This window comes from Crassostrea angulata, chromosome 4 (assembly GCF_025612915.1).
Source record: "Crassostrea angulata isolate pt1a10 chromosome 4, ASM2561291v2, whole genome shotgun sequence".
In the NCBI taxonomy this organism is placed as follows: Eukaryota; Metazoa; Mollusca; class Bivalvia; order Ostreida; family Ostreidae; genus Magallana; species Magallana angulata.
In genome coordinates, this window is record NC_069114.1 from 21,833,015 (window position 1) to 21,858,202 (window position 25,188).

Sequence of the window (25,188 nt, forward strand, 5' to 3'; positions counted from 1 at the left end):
AATAACATCAAATTTATTCTCAATTAATCGACACCATACACAGCGAGAACAAAGCAGTAAAAAACAAGAGTTAGGCCTATGGTGCACGGTCATCATAGATGCATTCTCCATTCTGACACCACTGAAAATGAAATGAAATAAAAATCAGATTGAAAGAAAATCTTGATTGATTGCAATAAAACAAAACAGAGAAAAGAATCGAACAAAGGTTTGTAAAAATGATCTTAAATGCAATAATGATGAAAAAAGGTATGTGTCGCCTATATGTGGATAAATATTTATTTTCAAACCTGTCCATATAAAGATTAAGGTCAAATCCTTTGATGATACAAGTAAAACTGTCAACTATACTCGTTTAGATTGTGATTCCTCTACAGCAGGGATGGGGTAATGGTAATTTGTAATGGAAATTGAGTGTAATTAATTACATATTTTGATGTAATTGTATGTAATGTGTAATTGGTCAAATTTTCAATTACATGTAATGGTAATTCAAGTAATTACTTTCAAAAAGGCATGTAAATCCAATTACTTTTCAATTACTTTCAATTACACACTGATGTACATATAAATTATGAAACTGTTCACTACCCATTGTTTCCCACACTATCGATGGTACAAGGTAAAGTAAGGAAGAGTAGTAAAAATTATTGAACTATTTAATAATTTATCATATCAATTATACTAAATATTTTTCAAAATGATTTTTTTCAGTGATTCAATATCTAATCATAAGTTTTCCCAAATTTCATTAAGCACATGTATTAATTTTGATGATTTGCTTGATCTTATTTTCATTCTTATTGGAATAGTTAGTGTGTCAATTATCATTGAATTAGTTAAACAAAAATAACTGTTTAATTAACAAACAAAATCAGTGTTATCTAAATTAAATGAACTATCAAGTCATGCTTTGTAATTGATAGCCTAAAAAACATAAAGCTAAAATGTATGGCTTCAAATGGGTTTTACGTTTTAGATGCCAAACATGTCCACAGGGTGTATTCCCTTGTTGCAAACAATTAGGTATAAAACAACAAGTGTAAATTATGTTTTGATATCAATTATAGTCTGCCTTCTACCCGATATTAACCTGTATTTTTGGCATTGTATTTATTATGAAAAAATAGTGGATATAAATGCAAAGGACAAAATTTTCAGAAGAAAAGTTTTGCATGCAGGAAATACTTTAGTTGACATGATAGGTGTAGGTTAGGGGATATGACTTTTAAATGTTTATTGAATATCAAGGTGGTACATATATGGTTTTTAGTAAATTTTGATGAAAATGTAATTTAATTAATTACATCTGCAAAGTAATTGTAATTTAATTAATTACATTTGAAAACTCTTGTAATGGTAATGGTAATTTAATCGAAGGATTTAAGCAAGTAATTGTAATTTAATTGATTACTTTCTTTTGTAATTGACCCCATCCCTGCTCTACAGTGTTATAGGGTGATAACGCCAAACGAAGGTCGATCGTACACATGAAGTCTATTGTTTATATGATTAATTTTACGACCAGAAAGACTGGCAATTTTATTATTTTTATTAACGCCCACGGAATACTACTTTATTTTACCGTTTTACGAGAGAGCGCTAACACAGACTGCTTACTTTTTTGCGTCCACAGGAAGTTCCGGGAGCCGCCGAGGACTTGGCGGAACAAACATTGGACAAGACGGGGTCCCAGCAGTAAATCTTATGGCAGATGTCCTCGAGAGTCGTCCCGATGCTCTATAATAAATAAACACTAAAAAAAAAAAAACGGCAACTGGTCCCTTAGCTCAACTTTGCTATGGTTTATTTGCACCAAAGATCTCTCTCTCTCTCTCTCTCTCTCTCTCTCTCTCTCTCTCTCTCTCTCTCTCTCTCTCTCTCTCTCTCTCTCTTTGGACGTAAGACAAATGTTGATTGATTGATTGTTAGAGTGGTTAAGCGTCAAAGAGCTAGAGCCACGAAGCATCAAAAAATGCCCTATCAATAAAAATTACCATATTTTGGTAAAACATAGGGTAGGATCTTAGCTTTTCATAACTCTTTTTCTTTTTTCGATATCTATCATACTTTTTTATAAACGAAGTTTACAATATGGCATTGTTTTGATGAAAAATGTAGAACAGACGTCATTTTTGTTAAGTAACGTCATGAATTGATAAAACTACGTATGACTTGAATCTAATAAAATAAACAAAAAAACATAAATAAAATTATCATGTAGACATTATAATTAATTTATGAAAAAAAAATTATTGGTGAAAATAGCATGAAAAGCTTATTTACAATATAGTTTAAAACATATTACAGTGACCAGTGCTGAAGGTCAATATAACGGCGGTACATTTATATATGTCAGTGTCTTAAAAGTTCTTTTTTCTGCAATTTGAAACTGCATGAAGTAATGCTGATGATGCGCAATGTATAACTAAGGATTAATCATTGAATTCTACCAATATAATCACAAATTATCAAAAATAAATATATAAATATGTCAGAGATACGGTATTTGAATTTAATAGAGTTATATGTAATCTCGAATTTTGATGCATTACTGTAACAGTCTGTGTACATTATTCTACATGATTATTTTACTTGTTTCAAGGCTTCGATATTTTTACCCAATCCTGGCGCTTTACAGCAGTTAGATGCCAGGGTTCAGTTCTTTGAAATGTTTAATTTCCCCAGTTTCCCGTGGGCTCACCGTGCGTTCATGTGCGCTCTCCGCTCCGCTCCGTTCCCGCTCATCGTGCACAAATCGCCCACCATGCGTTCACAAAGATTTCGCCTTGCATGCGCTCACTGCGTTCGTTCAGTGTTCACTTATTATTTAGTCAGATACTATTATATTTAGGCTTATAACAATACAAACATGTAGTTTATTGTTATTATTTCCTGATTACCAACGAAACACAATGTAACAATACCGCCCGGGGCACTCCGAATAAATCGTTCATCTTGCGTTCACATAGAGTACATATATCGTTCAACGTTCACTTTGCGCTCTGCGTTCGCTCTCAGTTCACCGTTCATAAGCGCTATCCAAATTCGGCTCAGCGTGCACTCGCCGTTCGTTTAGAGTGCAATCACTGTGCGCTCACCGTTCACGAACTGTTCAAGTGAAAAATGAAAAATAAAACCTTTTAGCGACTGTGTTTATGTAATGGATGTACTAGTATGCCGAAAGCAGTTCTGTATGAAATAATATAAAACAGTTTCGAGGCCCGTTATAGGGCCGAGAACAGTGATATTTTTTCGTACAGAAGTGTTTGAGGCATATATAGCCATTGAATATCATTGTTGATTCCTGAGACAGCCTGATTTTAAAGAATAACAGTGTTGTAACCACTGATAATGGTCTGATATCAGGAAGCTCTCTAATATATCGGACTGTCACAAGTAAAATTTTTGACTGCTGGAACAAAAGAATGACATTACAGCTGTGTTTAAATTTTTATTAATTAAATGAAAAAAGAATATCGATTTCTTTAATAATATTCTTATGAGTTTTAAAATTATTCCTTATAAATGCCATAATGTCTATTCATTTACATTTCATTTTTTCTAGTGATATTCATGTCCTTTGAGAATTGTTACAAGTGATAAGCTATCCGTAAATGTCTTGAGAATTAAGATCATATTTCAGAGAGAGAGAGAGAGAGAGAGAGAGAGAGAGAGAGAGAGAGAGAGAGAGAGAGAGAGAGAGAGAATGTGGGTTTACTATTTCGGAGCAAAGATAGGTTAAAATGAACATTTTTATTTAAAACATCAAGCAGTAGCACATAAATAATGTTGTAAAATTGTCTTGAAAAGTCGAGTTCATAGCAAGCCTGTAGAATTTGTGTTATCATATCTATAGATTTGTAGTGAACTCGGCCGTAAATCGATTTTTTCAGAGGGTAGGGAAGGGGGGGGTGAATGGAAACAAATACTGTTTCAAATCTCTCTGTACTCATCGTTGTTTTTTTTTTTTTAAAAGAAATGGCCCGGCAATCTGATTTTTTTTCTATATTCCATACAAAACTTTAATACGCATAAAATAATCAAAGATGATTTCAATCGAGAATTTTATAGGCAAAAGTAAGTCACCGATGTACACACATTTAGGGTGATTTTTTATTTTATTGGACAAATTATCAACAAAGACATCGCAATTAGGATTAGACTTCTATATAGAGCACATGCTGATAATGTATTCTAAGCTGTGTATACCAAAAGCCATCTTCATCGAAACGGACACAATCAATCTTATAAGAAAGGAGTGTAACTGCATGTAAAGGTTCACCGGAAATACATTGACCACGCGACAAATCAACACTGATTAACAGATGGCTGATAAAGAAAAGACGTATGCATTTGCAAATTTTTTTTATGCAAGGGACGATTGGCTTAATATTCAATTACGGCTGTACTTAGGAATTAAATAATCAAGTTTTTTGACGGAATAAATTCAGTTTATCATGTATGTACATGTTTTCATGTGATGTCGACTGTCTTTCTCCCGCGGTATTCAGGAACACGTGCTTGTGTGAAAAAAATCTCTTGCATCTTTCCTTTCGTTTAATACATTTCACCGTTTGACAAAAAACCCACAACTAGCTACGTATACATGCTATCGCTTATTCTACATAAAGGTATAGGAATATATATTTACTTACGTACGTAAAATGTTAACTTTGCCAATTAATTTTTTTTTCCGTTTATAGCAATGTTCATGTATCTCATATTCTACTGCAATTGAATAATACCGTGGTACATAGAAATAATGCTTTTTAAAAATGCATACTTTACTGGTCAATTCTATTGGCAAAATACTGAAAGAACTCAAGATTCCTTCCTCAAATATTTAATAAAATGATGATTTTGTAAATAATCACAAATAATTCTTTATCATTATTAATTAAATTCTGCTATTTCAATAAAAAGGAAGCAAATAATTACCCTAAAATAGAGTGGTCAGTGTTATTTTCTGTTATTAAAATTTTCAAAATTTGTAAAATACACATTGGCCACACTTGAGTACCTCTACGAAATTTTGCAGGCGGAAGCATTTATGCAATATCTCTCAGTTTTAAAAGTTTCAAAGAGGTACTCAAGTGTGGCCACATTCAAATTTGGGAAATACTGCAGTAAAATCTACAATTTTCAGCCATTTTTAACGATCATAGTATGTTTGATGATGCGCATGTGCTAAACGGTGGGGCCGAAGTGAAAAAAATTCATATGCATAGAAGCAGAATATTGTGCCCTACATTATAAGTAATTACAATTTGTATTGTTTCAAACTTGAGTTTTGTGAAAATTTTAAGGCACATTTTGATGCTTTGTGGCTCTAGCTCTTTTTAACTATAAACTCTACGCTGTGTCATCATTTCGTTGCATTTGATTGCTGCATTTTAGGAATAAATACCGTCATGCAATATTGATAAAACAGATAAATTTTATAACAAAACCTGCCAGAAAAATACAGTCATTTGGGAGATTTCAAATCAAGTTTTATAACTTGGTTGCAAAATATGTAAAAATAACATTTTTTATTTGCTGTTTGGTACCAACAGGAAAAGAATTATGTAAGGAGACTAATCTGTGTCATAACATATTACTATCTGTGAGATAGCGACTTTGACAGGGGTTCATAAAACATCACCACTATAGCGTATTCCGGGTCACTTCCAGGTATTTTGAATCAGTAACTAACCTGGCAAAAACAATGTTATTTACTAATAAGTTCATATTATTTCTGTACAAAAAGTAAAGAAATCAATATTTTAGGCGATGCTTCTAACTATTTAAATTGTCGATATGCAGCGCCTGTGCATGAACTATCTGTAGAATCCAACAATTAAGAATTTTTTTTTTAAAATCTCAAATCAATTTGTTAATGGATATATATATTTCCTGTTTAAATTTAGTACATAAATAACTAATTATCGCTGACGATGCATGCCTGCTAGGAAGTTTCATTTGTTGGATTTTCTTGCACTTCAAATTTAAAATAACAAGAGGCCCAGGGGCCACATCGCTCACCTGAGCAACAATTGCCTTAATTCTGATCAAATTAGCATTACAGTATCAAAATATCTTGACAACTGAGTACAGTAGATCTTGCTAAAAAAAATTGAAAATCTGCCAATTTTTATCAACCTCTTATTTTTTGGTAAATACCAAGCCCCTTTTGTTGTTGTACCTGTAAGAAGATTTGTCTCTATTCCTATATACCCCCCCTCCCCCCCATTTCATGGCCCCATTTTTCTCTAGGGAATCATGGTTTCATCAGACTTAAATCTGCATAACCTTTGCTTTCACACTAAGTACTGAGTTTTGAACCGAACACTTTCCCAGAATAGTTTTAAAGATTTTCTCTTCATATTCCTATGTAAAAATTCAAACCGCCATCACAGTCCCGCCCTACCACTAGGGACTGTGATTTTGCAAACTTGAATTTACACTACCCGAGGATGCCTCTACACAAGTTTAAACCCTTTCTGGCCAAAAATTCTTTAAAAAGAAGATTTTTAAAGATTTTCTCTATCTATAAAAATTCATCCCCCATTGTGACCCCGCCCTACCCCCAGGGACCATGATTTGAACAAACTTGAATCTACACTTCCTAAGGATGGTTACATGCCAATTTGAGATTTCTTGGCCAAATATTTTTGAGAAGATTTTTAAAAGATTTTCTCAATATATTCCTATGTAAAACTTGATCCCCCTACTGTGGCCCCACCCTACCCCCGGGAACCATGATTTGAACAAACTTGAATCTACACTATCTGAGGATGCTTCCACTCAAATTTGAGCTTTCCTGGCCTAATAGTTTTTGAGAAGACTTTGGCTCAGGTGAGCTAAAAAAGGTTAAGTTTACAATGCAATAAGTTGTTAAAGTTGGTTTCTGGAAGAAGAGACTTTGAAAATTTTCTTAATAAATATTGAAATTTTTTTTAGTTTTTTAATCTTTAGTTTTTAAGATCTGTGTACAAACATAGAATTGTGAGCAAATCTCTGTATCTTGCTTATAATTCGAAGCTTAACACTCAAATATGGTTAGTAAATAGAAATTGTAAACAATTATATAAAACACAAGAAACATGCACTATAACAAATAAAGAACACAATTTATTTTTTCGAAATGAATCATATATATACATGTACATGTATATACCTACATATTTCCGACAGCGATATCAAACTCTATTTAAACTGAATAAACTCGAGAAAATGCCGAGCATCTCAACAAAACCTATTGCATTAATATACCATTACGCAAAATATAATGCCGAATTACCGATAGAATGAATTGTATTTCAGTACTTTTTTGATACATCAGATTTTGCTTAATTTGCGCAGGTAAACAGTTAACTGTTTGATTTACCGAAGTCTCTGTTTGATTTGATACGTAAAAATCACGAAATACAGACGATAGTTCCCAGGTTACAAAGCATAAATAATGAAAACGAAACGAAAATCAGAACAAGCTAACACCAACTTCATGTGTGAAAACTGTCAACGCATTGAAATATTTAGCCTCAATTTACTTCACAAAATCGGCACAAATACATTTTGCATGTTTCAAAACTCTCCCTTCATTCGCGAACTGTTGCACAACAAGCAAATTCATCATAGTCAGATCGACCCTTTTTCGTATAATGTCATGGCTGCTTTAAACAAAGAACCTCGTTTTAGATGTATGGAATACGAGTCTTGGTAAAATGGGTACGCAAACCTGGGCCGTGGCAAAATAAAAGCCGGGGCAGATCGGCAATCGTCAATTCCAAATACGCATTATTTTGCAGCAATATTTACAGCAAATACAAATATACTGGTCCATCAAATATCCTGAAATTTTAATGAGATTGGCAGATTAATAACTGCCAATCTTTTGTTTTGCCCAGGCCAAGTCTTGTCTACCCATTTTACCGAATGCCGAATCCGAAGCTATTAAACTGATTGAAACACGCCTTTCCTTTATTATTATTTTCGTAATAACTCAGATTTGAAACATAATTAGACCTTAATTTTTGCAATTTATATTTTCCTTCCCATAAGGATAATTTATGCTAAACAACGTTGAATTGGAATCAGTAGTTCTTGAGAAGAAGATTTTTTAAAATGCACCCCCCTTTTTTTACAGTTTCAAGGTTTTCTCCGCTTTGAATACAGATCTGACTTTTATTTCTGCAATTTATATTCGCCCTCCTATAAGGATGCTTTGTGCCAAATTTGGTTGAAATTGGATAAGCGGTTTTAGAGAAGAAGTTCAAAATGTAAAAAGTTTACAGACGGACAGACAGACGGACGGACAGACAGACGGACGGACGGACAGACGGACGGACGGACGGACGACGGACAAAAAGTGATCAGAATAGCTCACTTGAGCTTTCAGCTCAGGTGAGCTAAAAACGCGAAACGCGCCAGTGGTGATTCGACTGAAATACCCCAAATGACTTTCATTCTCAATATCTGATTGATCACTGATTTTATTTGTAAAAAAAACAATGACGTAATTTGTCATCATTTGAATCCATTTAGTTGTTGATTTTCAGGAAAGAAATGCATGCGTTTTGAACATTAAATACCATATAAGAGAAAACATAAGAACCCATATGAAGAGAAATTGCTACATTGTACAAGTGTAAGATTTGTAGCTTTGTACACAGGTGTTACATGTATTGTATGAAAATCACCAGACAGAAGGATGTTCCGTAGATCTGCCGGCATTGCTCCGAGGCGTTGTAGATTTGACCTGGCAGTTCGTGGGTCAAGGTCTCATAGTGAGGAGTAAAGTGGGGGCTGTCCAACACACAAGAAGCGTTGGGCTTCCTAAAAGTTAAAAAAAAGACAGTTATTATCAAACAATAACACTATTGCCCAAATATAAATGTTTAAATTTAAAATAAAAAATAAATAAATATGAATTTACGTAATGGGTGTAAAAACAAAACTGACACCAAGATACTATAGTAGCTTGTAAATTCAGCATTTCCAGTATGATAATTTCAATAAAATACATAAAATGTTCCCGCTATATAAGATTAAAGTTACCAGTTTAAAGTGGATTAACATGTTAAAATAACAAACTTGTTCCTACTCTTTCAATAGATTGCATGATTAGGACATTTAGTTCTGAAGGGTTATTATGGGTAATGTGGCACCGCTGGGATCTTATTAAAACTCAAGAATCCACCTAACGACGTGCCGCCACTGATACGACGCTCTCCGCGCCAAGACGTGCTGAAGACCATAATACACGACAGGCAGTTTTTTTTAAAATGTACAACTCAAACAAATGGCGCTAATTAAGTCATCCGAAGTCATTTGTGGTGATTTAATTTTTTTTATCATTCAGGAACACTGAAATTATTGCATACTATTTGGTGTTTAATTTTTTATATATTATAGAAGGAATGAAAACAATAGAAAAAAAATGCACTGATTGGTTCCGTAAGTATTTTTAATAAAGCAATGATAAACACGATACACGTGTATATGTTTGATAAAAAAAAAAAAAAAAAAAAAAAAAAAATTGTTTAGTAATTATTATCTTAAAAACCCAAACATCTTAAAATTTAGAACACTTATGTCATCTTCAAATCATGTAATACTTATGAAAATGTGTACTTTAATTAGAAAAATATTTGATTTGGTCGGTCATCCTACGTAACAACTATAACAAATTCATTGTTTACTTTATTCTGTTTCTTTTTGTAAATCCTGCTTTTCTTATACTTTTGTATATAATTCTTCTGCGCCTCATGTAACATTATATGTTATGAGTGAAAAATAAATGAACTTGAACTTGAATTTGAACTTGATTTACACCACTAGTACTAAATACCATAATAAATAAAACCCTAACATAGTTTAAAAATCAGACCAATGACGTCCTGATTTAATTATTACGTAACACAATGACACAAGCATATCAAAATTCAAATAAATAAAACATGGTGTTAGTGTTAGACAGCTATAAACTGATAGGAGATTTACATTACATGTATTTTGTATTAAAATAAGATACATCTGGAAAAAAAACTCCATTTGAACACTGAATCAGATTAAACGAAACACCTTCTGGTGATTGGCAATAAAACTATATTAAGTAGTTTGGTATGTTGTCAACATTGACACATAAACTTATGAAAATTAAAATTAAATAAAAAAATGAAACTAAACCAAAACATGAAAAGGATCTGAGACAGATATCTAAAACTACATTTATTTCAGGAAAAAATTGCTTGGTTATTCCTTATTTTGTGGGAAATCCTCCAAACGTCCTCCAACGTTAAGATAAATCTGTACTGAAGTTTTACAATTTCATGAAGACAAGAAGCGTACAAGAAAATTGTTTGTCGCTCTAAGACAATTATCAAATAAATACTCTCAAGAATGTTGAACTTCGCATTACCTTCGATTAATTACAGCACTGCTTCTTTCTAAGATTGGATTTTAAGTCGGAACAAGTACTTGGGTTTCTATTCTCACAATTACACGTAATTACATTACGTGGAGGATGGAATCCTATATGTATTAGAGAAAACTTTTTGGCTTGACTATTTGGTTCAATATAACAATTTGCAATTTTGTTATTTACGAGAGTTCAACGGCTCAATTTCAAGATAGCAGAAAATTGCTGCAAGTAAAAACGCGGGATTCTTGCAAATAAACATGTACAATCGCAGATAATCGCTTAATCCACAATTAACAGCCAAGGAATGCAAAATGAAAACAAAGAAAAAAAACCTAAAAACAAAACAAAACCAAAAAATAAAAATAAAAAAAAATACAAAAACAAAAAAAAAATTAACAAAAAAAAAAAAACAACACTAAAAACAAAACAGCATTATCTTAGTAAACATGATATAATACAAAAGTGCATGCAGATTTCTAGCATTAGGAAATGCTCCAAGACTAAAACCAGGCCTCAGGATCATGAAACATCATAAAATGACGATTGAATTTCTTAATTGACAACGTTAATATCAATACTCGTTTAACATTTCATTTTTGTCAATGTTTTCAATCAATAGACGTTAAGATAGTGTATATTTTTGACTTCAGCCTAAGTTTGCTTCATGATCCTGGGGCCAGATAAATCCTTCATAAGAAGGATCGCCACATACGTGTAAGTATAGTCCAATTTATTCACATCTAGAACCTTTAGTGTAGTCAAGTCTTAAATAGCAATCTTACATTGTAAACTATCGCAAAACTTCCCAAGAAGGGTGACATTTAATTGTCTTTAACAAGATATCTAATACTAGTAATTCATACACAATAATTCAAGAAATCAGTCTTTAATTGAGGGGATGGGTGTGGAAGGACAGTTTATTAACCTTAAATCACCGATCTGGTAAATAGTTGAATATGGTGGTCCGAACGGAGATCTGAACCGATGCCAAGAAATGTCGGATTTAAAAAGAACCAATAAATGAAGAAACATGATTTGGCCACAATTTATACCGCTAGCTTTATAAAATTAATGTCGACCAATGCGCAAAATAAATATGTCTTTTACACACTGATCCCTAAATGAACCAACAGTACTAACTATCCGGAAATCTTTTCAACAGATAGACGGCCAGTAAATAAAATATTTTTATGTTTATGTTCCTAGCGCTTAATGCATGGATATTAAGCACTAGGAACATAAACATAAAACTTCACAACAGTGAGTAGTTTTTTTTTATAATCTTAGTTGGGGTGCTAATATTTTTGTTTAATTTATTCTTTGAGAAGAAGAAAGGAAAGGCCGTTTAAAAATGACTGATTAGTTTAAAAAGAAACGTGATAAAGAATCAATTCAGTTTAAAGAAAATCATAAAGATAATGCATCCACCACAACTACATACTAGGAGTGCGCCATGCTAATGGTACAAAGGATAGAAATATCTCTGATACAGTACTCTACTTAGTATCGCAACAACAGCGCATTACAAAAATGTAGATATAATTAATACAAATTATTTTTAAAGCCTACAGAAAATGGTTCGTGCGTTATCGACCTGCCGTATAGCTTTCTTGATTTGATTCAAGCTGCCTCAAGCATTATCATTCAAATTACTACGTCATCATTTGCTGGCGAAGAACTTCAAATTTGGACCATAGCTCTCGGCCAATAAAGATAAAATATCCACAAAATGATTTCGTTGTGTAGGACTACAAGATGTATTTTTGTATGACTTTATGAAAAAAATAAAAGCTCTTAATATTGTGTTTATAATGTAAAAAAAAAACCCCATCATTGCACCATATCACGAATCCCTTACATGTTTCCATAAAGTCAAGGATATTTTTAGTGAAGAGAAGAATTTAAGCAAAGTGACAAGATGAATCAGACAATATAAACCCGTCAAGCTTTACATCTTTGTTGAGATTTGTAAAATTTCCTTTTTTGATTAATGGTATTCGCTAATTAACAGTCGATAGAATAAGAATGCAACGAATCACTAGAGAAAAATGTAATATAAAGGTAATATTTTTACAGAAAAATCATACATTGTATTTATAGTCTGCATAACGTATTGTCGATTGTCAAATGAAGTTTGGCACGATTATAATATAATCAAATTGTTCACAAGATATGACAGCAAAGACAATTCAATGTCAATGATTTCTCTAGAGAGACTTGTTTTAAGTGGAACTGAAGAAAACAGATACTTGATTCTGTTGTTTCAAAGTATGAAAATATTCAATCACCCAAAGGCTCAGAATAAGAGATTCAAAGACATCGACATGACTTTCTACTAGCAGGAATAGAGTTACGATCGATAGAGCAACAATGTGGATTTTTTTTTGCTATAATCTGTAACGAGAACTGGAGTTTTATTCTGTAATGAAAATAAAATGTCGAAGTTTTATGGCACATAATGCAAAAGTATTGACGTCTGTAAGTATGTAACAACTCTAAGTAACTGAAATAAACTTGAACTTTTAACGAACGCAAGACCATTATTTCAAGATTATAAAAACCGCAGAAAATTACTAGAGAACACACTACACTTAAAGGTAGAGTTCGTTTTTTACGAGAAAATACCACTCGGGTTACTTTAGGCAATTTGAAAATGAATATGAAAAACAGATAGTTAAACTGTCCTTTTGTTGCCCTAAAATAATTTCAAATGGCCAATACAGTCCTTGACAATAAAACACAAATAGATGATCTCGAGTGTGTAGCCATCATGCATTTAAATTCATTTTTCTCGAGCGACGTTAGTATGTGCGAATGAAATTAAGAAAGGTGTCCAACTGTCAAAGTGTTTCTCAAACAATGGAAAAAAAGAAAACTTACATTAAGTTTGTTTTAATGGAATTGATTGTGCACTGAGAAAAGTAGAATCCGTTGGTGGTCAGGGGGGAGATGGAGGCCATTATATAACCATTGCTGGCGTCACACTGCGTCCCTCGGAACCATCCATCATGATCAGAGCCCAGGCTAGGAACAAACAAAGCATCATTGAAACACAATTTTGGGAAAATACAATAACACAAAATTTAAGAATAATTTTTTCACCCCCCCCCCCCCACCCCCCGAAACTTCAATATCAAGATTTTAACTCTTTCTGGGGGCTTATTAAAATATTACATCTACAATTTGTACAAATTTTTTTCTGGGAGATATAAACAAATAAGGAACTAAGACGTATACTTTTTAGACACTTCGCCATTTAAATGTTTTGTTTAGTTGTTCGAACTTGTTCGTATCAATCATTTTGAATATCTTCATAACCCAGTGGATAAAGTATCGGGCTTGTGAATTGCAGAACAATGAGTTCGAATCCGCCTGGGGTTTTTGTTTATGTTAATTAGATTAAATTTTCGAAAGCAATTTTTTTAAATCCAAAATTGCAAACTTTTTGCTGATTTGAGATACTATTTCAAATTGTACTGGGCTACCTTGATATCAATCAAAGTTGTGTTTATTTATGATTACTGATCCACCTAAAACTACAAACATGATTCCCAACAGAAATTGACACTGCGTTAATATATTGCAATCAATCAATGATTAGCAAAAAAATCATACCTGTAATTTGACAGCATATTCTTGAGACTTTTTTCATTTTGATATCCAAAACAGATAATCCACAAGGTTTTCAGATAATAGGAACAAAGAAATAACCGTTGCCTTGGTTTTCGTGATTTGTGAATCATTCTTAAGAACGCCTTATCAAGATTGATCACTTGGAAGAAAATTACAAAGAATTCGAACGCAAAAAACTCTCATTAGACGTACAAAACATACAATTATAAGGGGAGAAGTGTCAATACTACTGTTTAATTCGAATTTAAGTTCCTTTACTTCGTTTAGAATAGAAACATCACGAGATTGAAAATATTATTAGTGTCGTAACAACGACCTTAGGTGCCATTAGACGACACAACTGGCATTTACTAACTTGATTAAAGGAGAGGTAGAACGTGTTGTTTTTTTCACCAAGTGCAACTGATAGACACTAACCGAATTATACTGCCATAAACAGTATCAACACGTCATAAAAACAAACTCGTATATCAGAATTGTCCACATTTAAGTATTTTTTAAAGGTATTATGGCCCTGCAGAAGTGCGACATTGTGTTGAATGTTTTTTTAATGTTGACATTCTTGTCTACGAGGACAAACAGGCAAAGGACATTAGTTTACATTGAAAATTCTGGTGAAATCTTTGTACAAAATTCCAGTTCTTTTAGAAACTCGCTATTGCAGTTGTTCTCCAGGGAACTCGTGAACAAAGACATTTGATTGATTACAGATCATCACTTTCAGCCCCAAACGCTATTTAGGTTTTCTACACCATTAGATGCATCCAGCTTGAAGTAGATTACAAATGAAATTAACTGGTATCTTTAAAACGTGTACTCAATATTCCGCTAAAAGAGTAACGAGAAACTATAAAACCCATGATAATTAAAACTCGTATTAAGAAACATTAGTCTTGAATGCTGTATATCACGGCCAGAATCGTCCTTAATACAAGGCTAAACAACTAAAGCACTTAAAAAAATGTATATGAATTTTATTAGCTTATTAGACGCAGTGGTTTTTTGATATTATGAATAAATGTACTTATATTCAAAATGACAGCATTTGGAAGCATGCAATTGCTGTTGAAATCACTTTTGATATATTTGTTCCTTTTAAAACTCGCCCGCTAGAGAGATCAGTAATTTAGTTGCAATCAATTCAAAAATTTAATATTTAACATTTCTTTTACCCAATTTCTTCATGTACATGAACACTACTTATCTTTTTCTTGTCTTGGTTTGCTCTATTAATAGATATGAATTTTGTTGCCTATTTTAAAAAAGTCTTATCATTTATAATCCACATACACACATAAGAACGTCATCATTCTCATTATTTTCAAATAAACTGAATAGATGATCATTACATGAAATAGTACTTAATTACTCGGTAAAATGAAAGCGAAGAAAAAAGGGTAAAAAGAAAAAAAGACAAGTGTTAGTTTAAACAGTTTTTAACGTTTAACAAATTTCATATACTGTGCCACTTTGTCAAACAGTGAGGCACCGATAGATGCAAGGAACGCTATGCAGTAATTCTTACGTGTGTGCCAATTCATGTACCAATGTCCCAATACAAGTGCAACCGCCTTGATCCTCAATGATGGAGGACGACTTTCCGTCTCGAATTGAACAAATATCATCAGTGAAAGAAACACCTAAAAGACGAGAGAAATAAGTCTTTACAGAAATAAGATAAAGTCTGAGAGGGCTGGATGGCGACCGTCATAGTCTCCTTGAGGCGACCTTTCTACATGTATAAAGATGTCAGAAAACGCTGACCCCAAAAAAATGTTTAAATTTTAAATCTTAAAAACTAAAAATATTAACTCATTTTAAGAGATATCATATATATTAACTTTTAAGGAATATCTGATTGGTAATTTGTTGTAATTTATTTCACTAATTAAAAGTAACAGAGGATGTCAACCGAGGAACAAGCGTTGACTTGATTTCGTTATTTCGATAATTAGAAAACTATGTTTGGAATGATAAAAAAACCAACTAATTCTTATTCTGGACGCTTAACTTATTACTACGACAGAATGGCATTATCAGAATGTATTGCTTTATAGATATTCCCAAGGTGTCCAAACTTTCATTCCATCTGTACGAGGATATTACAACAGTCAAGCTCTGTCAACTTTTGAACTTTTGTTTTGATGTTGTGTCTTTTGTTCAGCAAATGATATTGAGTCTACCATCCTAGATTTCATTGTCCCTTATTCAGCTTTATGCTAGTCTCTTTGGATTTGACATTCTCCCTCTATGAAATATCGCACAGCAAACCGTCAACTCATTTCATAAATTGAATAAAAGGCTACGAAGTGTCATTGCTCTTCTTTATATTGGACGAAAGTAAAAGGTCATATCGTGTACGTATTTATCAATAGCTCACTTGCGCTGAAAGCTCAAGTTAGCTTTTCCTATCTTTTTCCGTCTGTCTGTCCGTCTGTCTAGAAACTTTTCACATTTTCGACTCCTTCTCAAATCCACTTGGCCGATTTCAACTTGATACAAAGCATTCTTAGGTGAAGGAAATTCAATTTTCTAAAATAGGAAATAGAGACCAAAATAGCTGTAAACTGTGTGAGAGCATCCCTAAGTACATCTTTGCTAGCCAAGGAATTATGATACACTCTGTTCCTCCTCAAATCATGATCCCAGGTGGTAGGATTGGGTCACACCATGCACTAAGTTTTTGTACTTAAATGCAAGCATTTTGACATATTTCTATTTCTTTATTGTTTAAACTAGGGTCCCTCAACATTTTTTGACCCAGCAAGAGGTTCAAAGTTGGGTGTAAGTATACATGCATTCATAAAAGCAGTTGTTTAATGTCTTTTTGAGAACTGCAATACCCAGTTGGTAATATAACCATAAAATATTCCTGTTACAAAAGATGCTTAATTTTTTACTTGATAATGTCTGGACAACAATATGAAAATCTTTTTATACAGAATCTATTCCACTACTTTGTCCAGCTATCATGCATATGACTTCACATTAAAAGCCGATTTTACTAAGGCTATTACTGCTCAGGTGAGCGATATGGCCCATAGGCCTCTTTTTTATGCTCTCTTGACTGGGTTATACATTGTACGTGCTTGCTTTACTCACACATCATGGGATTTTGTACATCTTAAAAGCTGTGACTATCTATTCAAAATATTTAAACTTTATTTATCTTAAGTTATAAACATTACTTAGGTCTGTTAAACCCATCAACAAACACCAAAAAAAGAACTTTTTATTCCCATTTAGATATTTTTAACCAGAGATAAAGCAAACTTACCAATCGGTGTTCCATTTGGGTCGACTAAATCATATCTGGGAAAACCAAAAAGAAGTCTTTTGCCATTATTAATGTAGTTGTAAGATATATTTAAAAGAAAAATATTCTAGTATGTTATTCCTTCTAACGAAATGCCTCTTCCATAAAGGTCAAGAAACTGGACATCGAATTTCCCAAGAAATTGATTTTCCAATTCTACTGCCCAATTTGCCAATTACATAAAAACGTTCCAAATCACTCATTTTGGGTTGTTTTCCAGATTTATGTATGTTCAAAAAAACAAAACAAAAAAACAAACTGGTACTGATTGAATGGTCGATGACCTATGTAATGTTTCCATAGTGATCGGGTTAACATCAGTATGCTCGCCATTTTCATGAATTTCTTGTTCTTGAAATTTTATTTCCGAGAAGAAAAACCGTCATTTACAAAGTAAACGAGGTATGCAAACGTATATATGCAATAATTTTGAGCCCACATGTTTACTAAGGAGGGAGTTTTCTCAAACTTTTAATATTCAGAAATTCGTAAAATCTTCTCACAAGGAACCATTCAAGTGACAGTTTCATTAAAATTTGACAATCTTATTATAGTAGCTAGATAAGGTCAAAGCCAATACCCCCCCCCCCCCTCCACACACACACACACACACGTAAATGATTATAAAAACAGATGAAGGCATATCACTTCATCTTTTTTGAAATGCTTAGCTTTTCTTCTTCATTAAAATGATATTGCCACAACATGTTTACATATTTAATACTAACAAACTGATATAAATAACTGAAAAAATAAAACATAGCCCATATTTTCTCTTTTCTTTTTAAAATATTTTTAAGATATTTTGCTAATTTTTCTATTCTTATCTTATTTGGAATATTTTCTCATTATTACATTTTATGAAAACCTTGTAGCCGTAGGTGGCTATAAATAACCCAAAAGCAAAGTAAGTAATACAGCGGGAATACAAATCTTAGGGATTTTTACACAAATTTGTTTACAGGTTGAATGTGTTCAAAAGCTTGCAAAGCTGAAATTTGTTTGGAATATCAGATTTTTTTTAGCAAAATTATAAACAAAAATTCGCAATTAATATTACTGATGAGTAAAAAAATCCCTGGAGCTATAATTATTATTATTTGATAAATGTTAATTACATTCGTTATTAAAAGTAATTTTATTTAAAAAAAATTGGTATTTTCCTATACAAATTATAAGCCAAAAATATACTCCTTATCAGGTATATTAAGTAATAGTCACCAAAAAATAAATTAATAAAATAAATAAATAAATAAATAAATAAATTCTGATTTTTTAATTTTCTTAAACTTCAAAATATAAAATATATTTTGCCAGATCTATTTTTGATATGTAAAGAAGCCGAAAAGAAGATTAGACTTATTCTTCAAGTGAATTCTTCGAAAATAACAATCAAAACATTATTAATCTAAATTTATTAGTTTTACTGTTCTTTTGTGGAAGTGAGAGGGTATCGTTTATGCATGTATATTGTATTACTCGATGCTCTTCCGCGGATCTTGCCGGTGCTTATTTCACCCTAAAGATCTTCTGTTGCCTAATATTGGGAAAAGGAACACTTAATGTCTTTGAGTGGTAACATATGGGGTTCGAACATTAGCTTTCTTCAAATGAAGCAATAACAAAACAACAATGTTTGGTCAACCGAGGTTACTGTATCATGCACATGTTTGCAAAACTAACAGATTTTTGTAGAGATTCGAAAAGTAGCGCTGCAGTTGTGTAATATAATGACAAAAAAAAGAATATATAAACCGAAATTGTAAGTTAAACAATCCATTATTTAGTAGAAATCTTACACAGTTTCTACGAAATTTCACTTTAGACACACTCTAAGCAAGCCCATAAGCTTACTTATTAAAGGAACCCCTTATTCACAGGTCAAATTTGACTGATATTATATTGATCGAGAAGACGTTGTATTCTATCACCACTGTGAATTCTATCACCAGTGTGATAAAAAGTATAATGGTATGCCCAAAAGCGCTGAGCGTGACTTTGTTTTTATGGTTTTAATAGTGTTACATGGCCCCTGAAGTTGTACTCACTATATGCTGTTTTGAGCAAACATTTGAAAATCGGATTTATTACCATATTTATTCCACAATGAAAACGGTGCTTGACATCACCCATGGTTATGATTGATCGCATTACTAGCGACAGGAATCTCTCTGCTTATGCTGATCATTTATAAAGATAGTTTTTGAAATAAAACTGTTGTCCCTTATATCTTTATATATAGGATCCCAGAGGTTATTGCATTACATTGTATTCTCGTCACGACTTGGCTCAAGGTTGGCTTATTTATTCTAGGTGTCGGTCTTTGGCAAATCTAAACGTCATTACAAAGACAAGCCTTGAAATGGCTTTCTGTGATTCGTAAAGACTATTTTCTTACAATTAAGGTACTTCTATGTGTGTAACCGTTTGTGAGTGGACAGCGGCCGCTTGTTCGCCATTGGAATTTTATGTCTTCATCAATCAGTGTCAGACGAATCAGATTAACGCGGCTGCTCTTAGTTCGTCTGTCACGAGGAAGGGACTCTGCTTTGTCATACTTGATGAAAAAAGTTGCTATCAATTGATGAGATATCCTGTTGGCTGTTTGCGTTTCAAATAAAGGTCAATACGTCCGAGAAGGCCCAGTCTATGTATTTTTGCGAAATAAACTCCTAGTCAATACTATCAATGCTCTTCTAGACAAAGTAACCGTACGGTAATGAGTTCAAAATCAGTTAACATTTGAGGAAAGGGTTGATATTTGCCTGTTTGAATAAAGCCATGTGCGTCACTGACAATTGCATTATTTGTTTTCGACTGTTAAATTAGTATTTACCGAGTGAAAGCCACCGCATAATCGTAGTGGAACCGCAGTGTGTGATTACCATAGGCCAAAGCCAGAGTTTCTGCAAATAGATCCAATGCCCGGTGATTGTCCACTGTGCCATTGTGCAGCAGGTCGGAGGTAAATCGACTGCAGTCTGCTGACTAAATAATAGATATCAGGGAGTGTAGACCTTATATTAGCGTAACACGTTACATACAAAACATCACAAACGTCGAGTTACAGCATTTTTTATTTACCTTGCAGATTACAACACCCGTTAAAAATATCGATATGTTCAAAGACGGATCCTTTATTCCGTTGTGGAACATCTGGTTTCCCTTCGAAATGAAGATTATACTTTTTACTTGACAAGTTTTACTTCAACAAAAGAAATTCTTTGAAAACTGATTTTTAAAGCTATATTTTCTTTCGTACACTAATTCTTAAATACATGTGATTTAAAAAAAATCAAAACCTATAAAATCTATCAAAATATTACGACAAAGACTTAAGATGATGGTAAAAGAGAAATTGTCACGAGGTCCTATCAAACATACCGCATGCACCACCGTAGCCACGTACTTCAACACGTCTGTTTCGACATGAGGATGCTGCACTAGCTGGTGAAAGGAGTCAATGTACGACAAGTCAGTCCACACCAACACCTCAACGTTTGCATCCACTGTCCCTGGGATTGGAGCAACATCATCTTGCAATCCAAAGAGGAATTTCTTCTTTAACTTTGAGATGCGACCATCTGCTTCACGTTTGGGTTGAAATTCTGCAAATCATTCTCTTTTATTCTTGACATGATGAAATAAGCCTAAAACTAATCGATTTAGTGCATCACTCCATTGAAGTTTATCGTCATATAAAAAAAGTTGTGTAAGTTCATACATTATGTATAAAATTCGTAAAACGCTTTCATTCAATTTCTGATTTTATTTTTTTTTTTGCCTTGATATGAACACATATCTGATCAAAAGAGCACAAGAAAGAAATAGATAATGAAAAGAAGGACGGTTGCAAAACCGTTTGATTCGTCCTTGATTAAAACTCCGGGCGAACTTGAGAAAATGACCATGATTTGGTCAATTATCTGCTGGAATCTTTCAGCGGGAAGATAAAGTGGAATAAAAACGCTTTAACAACTGTATTAGAGCTAGAATGTAGTTTAGCAACGGATATACAATCCTGAAGTTAATGACCCGGATTTACAAGCAGTTCATAGACTTTGATAAAAGCAAAGAACAGGAAATGAAAATGCAAATCAAACATTAAAGGCCAATAACGAATACAGCAAGAATAGGGCGTTACTGTCACAACCCATTCTCCCTTTTATAATATCACCATGAAAAGATAAAATAAGACAATGCCACATATGAGCTTTTAGCGCCTCTATGGGTCTACAACGCATATCAAAGGAATCAATGCGTTTCCTTTCATAACCTACCAGTATTCATTACACACTTTTTGCTTTATTTGTATAAGACATTCGCAGGTAAAATACAATACTTGTTTAGTCACAATGCAGTCTAAAGATAGTCTTTTAATGTGAAATATTAATCTAAGATACCTCTTTCAATGGGTATTGAACGCCACCATATTCTATATATCCCATTATAAGACGAATCCCGTCTAAAGTGGTCGGACATTTCCACAGGTGTAATTATTACTTCGTAGTTGTTGATAATTGTATATCCTTCCTTAATAGATTTTTAAGTAAGCATTGAGTTACTTAGATATAGTATACTATTGTTTATTAGCTCAAAAACACATGGTTTATAGACATTGTATAAATCCATGTTAATGCATAATTCGTGTTGACAGTACACAGACACATCTGTCATGATAAGATATTACCACAAATGTACATTGTAATAATCAAATAAACATATATGTATTATATATTATATTTTATCACATCATGTCGAAGATATACATATTAATTAAAACAAATTATTTCTGTAACCTGTGTCTTTCTGAAGAAAAATATATATAGTTAATTTAAAAACCTTTGAAAAAATAAGCTTTGACCAGTAATACTTTTTTATTTATAAACACCGTTAATGATTTTATGTTGGACATTTATATGATGAACTGATATTTATATTCAATCCTATTAAGACACAGAATCTACAAATGCAAACGTGAACGTGCAGTTTAGTTATAACGACCTTGTTCACTTGATAGTTTTTGTGCAGACAATCTATATTTTTCCACATGATAAACAATATTTTTTGATATATATTTCCTTAAAAAGTACTGCAAACCAAAAGAATCATACAGATATTCATGTACGTAACATTATGAGAGACATTCAGAGAAAGCGTCTTTTTCCTGGACAAAAAACATCAGATAGTCTTTGCTTAATTTCTGAAAACAGCTTTCAAGGGTTTGGAACATTTTGTATATACAAAACACTACTTAAACCAAAGAGCAAAACCAATTCAAGAGCTTTCACGTTGGATGGAAGACCTCATATATTTTTTTATATGAAATTTTGAGAATTTAAAATCTTTTCCCAGTATTTCATAATTTTTGACTTTCTAAAATTATATAGAAGGCAAAAGACCTAGGTCCGTATATATCATGAAATAGGGCGTCGAATTGAACACTCTTTGTACATTAATGAGTTTACAGAGTCGAGTACGGATACGTTCAACGTCCTTTCCTTTTTGAAAACCCCACACCTCGGCAACTTTTTTTAGGAACTGACTTTATATGTATCAAACACTACTGAGACAGTACCTTTTGTGTTGGATCAGATCTAGCATTAAAACTCAAGGTCATGCCTAAATAATTCAAGCTATTTACCACCTCGACTGGTTATTATCATAAAACCATTTCTTAATATTAAATAATTTTGTTCCTTTCCGGAACACAACAACTTTTGTTTATGCCACGTTAACATCAATAATCCAACTTTCACAGTAAACATGCATATTATCTGAAATAATTTTCACTGAAATCACATAGTGAAATGAAGATACATGTAAATGTTTTCAAGAGAATCACCAAGAAGACGTGTTTCGAGGCATTTCGATTACACTTATGACTTATGATTCCATAGTGGAAAACAGAATTCGTACAGAAAAACAGAAAATACGTCATAAGTTTCGTACATTAAGAATTGTCCTTACCCATATATCAATGACTACTCACTATTCTGCAAGCATTGTTATTGAAGGACGAACATTGTATAGAGAAAACTCCCAGACCACCCACTTCTTGGTAAAACTCAATCCCGTGCTGAAACATAATGCGTTCATTTCAATATAAATGTTTGGTATATAAAAAATTGAATACATTTATATAAATAGTTTTCATATCTTTTATGAAATCATGTGAAATAACAAGCTTCAAACTTACGTCCGTGTTTAAAAAGGAAGAAATGAGGGAAAACAGTTAAATACATGAAGCTGAACATAAATAAATCTATTATCTTCCCATGAAAATCCATTAAAATCCAAAAATTGTACACATATATATATACCTCTTTAAACTTTAAGTTAAAGCTGCGCACAGTGTTGTTCTCTATGACTGAAATTGGTAGATTTTCCGGCATGAAATCTGTGGAGGATACTTTTTGCAAAGACAATTGGATTTCTTCTTGGAAAGCGACAAATTGTATCCTAGCACCATCATCCGTAATTGTCAAATCTATTATCTCGTGGTGGGAGATTTCTGACACATGCATTGAAAAAAGAATTAAAAATTGCAACGATTGAAGACAACTTTCGAAACACATGTCTGCATAAAATTCACATGTCATTCACTGTAATTTTCTTAATATCCCGCTACAAGAAAATGCTTAAAGTTATTCAGAATCAATGTTTGAAAAAAAGAGTCTAGGATACTTGTCTTTCTGTGCACTTGCATTGGTCTGCAGTTTTAATTTCTCTATTGCAAGAGAATAATTAGCTTTGAAAATATTGCATGCTGATATAGAACTGTTTGTCAATGATACTCTTATTTGTTAGAGGAATATTCGATGTTGTTTTTATGTAGCCATGTCTTTTTTCTGTCCGGTCCATAAAACGTTATCCCCACCTTGACCAAATTAAGAAAAAAAATAATGCAGAAAATGCGAATTGTGTAGATTAATTCTGATAGATATTTAGATTCAAAATACCTGTTGCAAATGAATCACCTTTTTGTTATGTTTCGAACTTTTATCGATGATTTACTATTGTTTTGTGTTCTTCTTGCAGATTGACAATTTAAATGTCAATAAAATGGAAACAGATTAACATGGAGTGTATATTCACATTTGTCTTAACATAAAGCTTATGCATAATTTAAAAAATCAGAAAAATGAGTTATCCACCAGAGTTTTCAGTTTTTGTCAGGAAATTGTTGTTTAGTATGTACAACAGCGCGGAACCAAAGGCAAGATCATTGACCGTAAGATAATGATGCATACCTTACCTCTGCGAACATAAATCCCTTGTGTGCTACAACGTGTCTGAAAGCAAATGTTTTCCAAAATGTTCACAAATTTATGTTAATGTTGATCATAATTTCTAAAAAATAGATTATAAAAATATCGAAAAATACACTACCACAACAACGTATTGTATACAAGCAGTAATGAGTGTCAAAGTGGCTGCCATTATAGATATGTATAGATTATCAGTACATTTTGTGTTATCAATGAATCCAATGTTATCATACACAATCAAGAAACTGGGCCAAAGATAAGAAAGGATCTTCTAAAATGTACACATTTCTCGTTTGTTATATCGTGTTTACAATATACCATTTTTACATGCATCAAATATAAATTGAATGCATTTAATTTCATTGGTAAATTAATAACGTACCCAAATTGTTTCAAATTGAGAAAAAGAAGCAGTTTTGAATTTTCAATTTCTCCCGGAGTGAATTGTAATTATGATATTGTCAGTTTATTTTTCTAGATGGAAAACAAAACCATTTTTATATTAGATATTTAATAGCGTGTCCGTGCTGTTTACAACAAATGCATTAAATTTGTGAATT

General features: G+C 32.6%; 1 protein-coding gene across 2 annotated transcripts; it reads right to left on the reverse strand.

Moving 5' to 3' along the window:
- Nucleotides 1-24,800, reverse strand: LOC128182000 (A disintegrin and metalloproteinase with thrombospondin motifs 18-like). Of its 2 annotated transcripts, XM_052850588.1 has the most exons (14): nucleotides 24,750-24,800; nucleotides 24,616-24,652; nucleotides 23,681-23,871; nucleotides 23,350-23,436; nucleotides 21,761-21,890; nucleotides 20,742-20,965; nucleotides 20,442-20,522; nucleotides 20,194-20,345; nucleotides 17,319-17,353; nucleotides 15,567-15,681; nucleotides 13,289-13,432; nucleotides 8,685-8,820; nucleotides 1,621-1,740; nucleotides 1-121 (listed from the first exon to the last, which is right to left on the reverse strand). In XM_052850588.1, exons 1-14 carry the CDS (start codon nucleotides 24,798-24,800, stop codon nucleotides 77-79), a joined length of 1,548 nt encoding a protein of 515 aa, XP_052706548.1. In that variant the 3' UTR covers nucleotides 1-76. The 2 variants fall into 2 exon arrangements, with proteins under 2 accessions (XP_052706548.1, XP_052706549.1); XM_052850589.1 differs by lacking the exon at nucleotides 24,750-24,800 and having other exon boundaries at nucleotides 24,611-24,628.
- Nucleotides 24,801-25,188: the final 388 nt, after the last annotated feature.

Bases quoted from the DNA above. Each gene is read 5' to 3' on its own strand.
- LOC128182000 (XM_052850588.1), bottom strand. From the start codon at position 24,800: ATGGCAGCCACTTTGACACTCATTACTGCTTGTATACAATACGTTGTT. The intron at 20,523-20,741 runs GTATGTTTGATA...TTCATTTCGAAG, and splicing joins TGGCTACGGTGGTGCATGCG to GGAAACCAGATGTTCCACAA. The intron at 8,821-13,288 runs GTAAGTTTTCTT...TTTAACTTTTAG, and splicing joins TCCATTAAAACAAACTTAAT to GAAGCCCAACGCTTCTTGTG.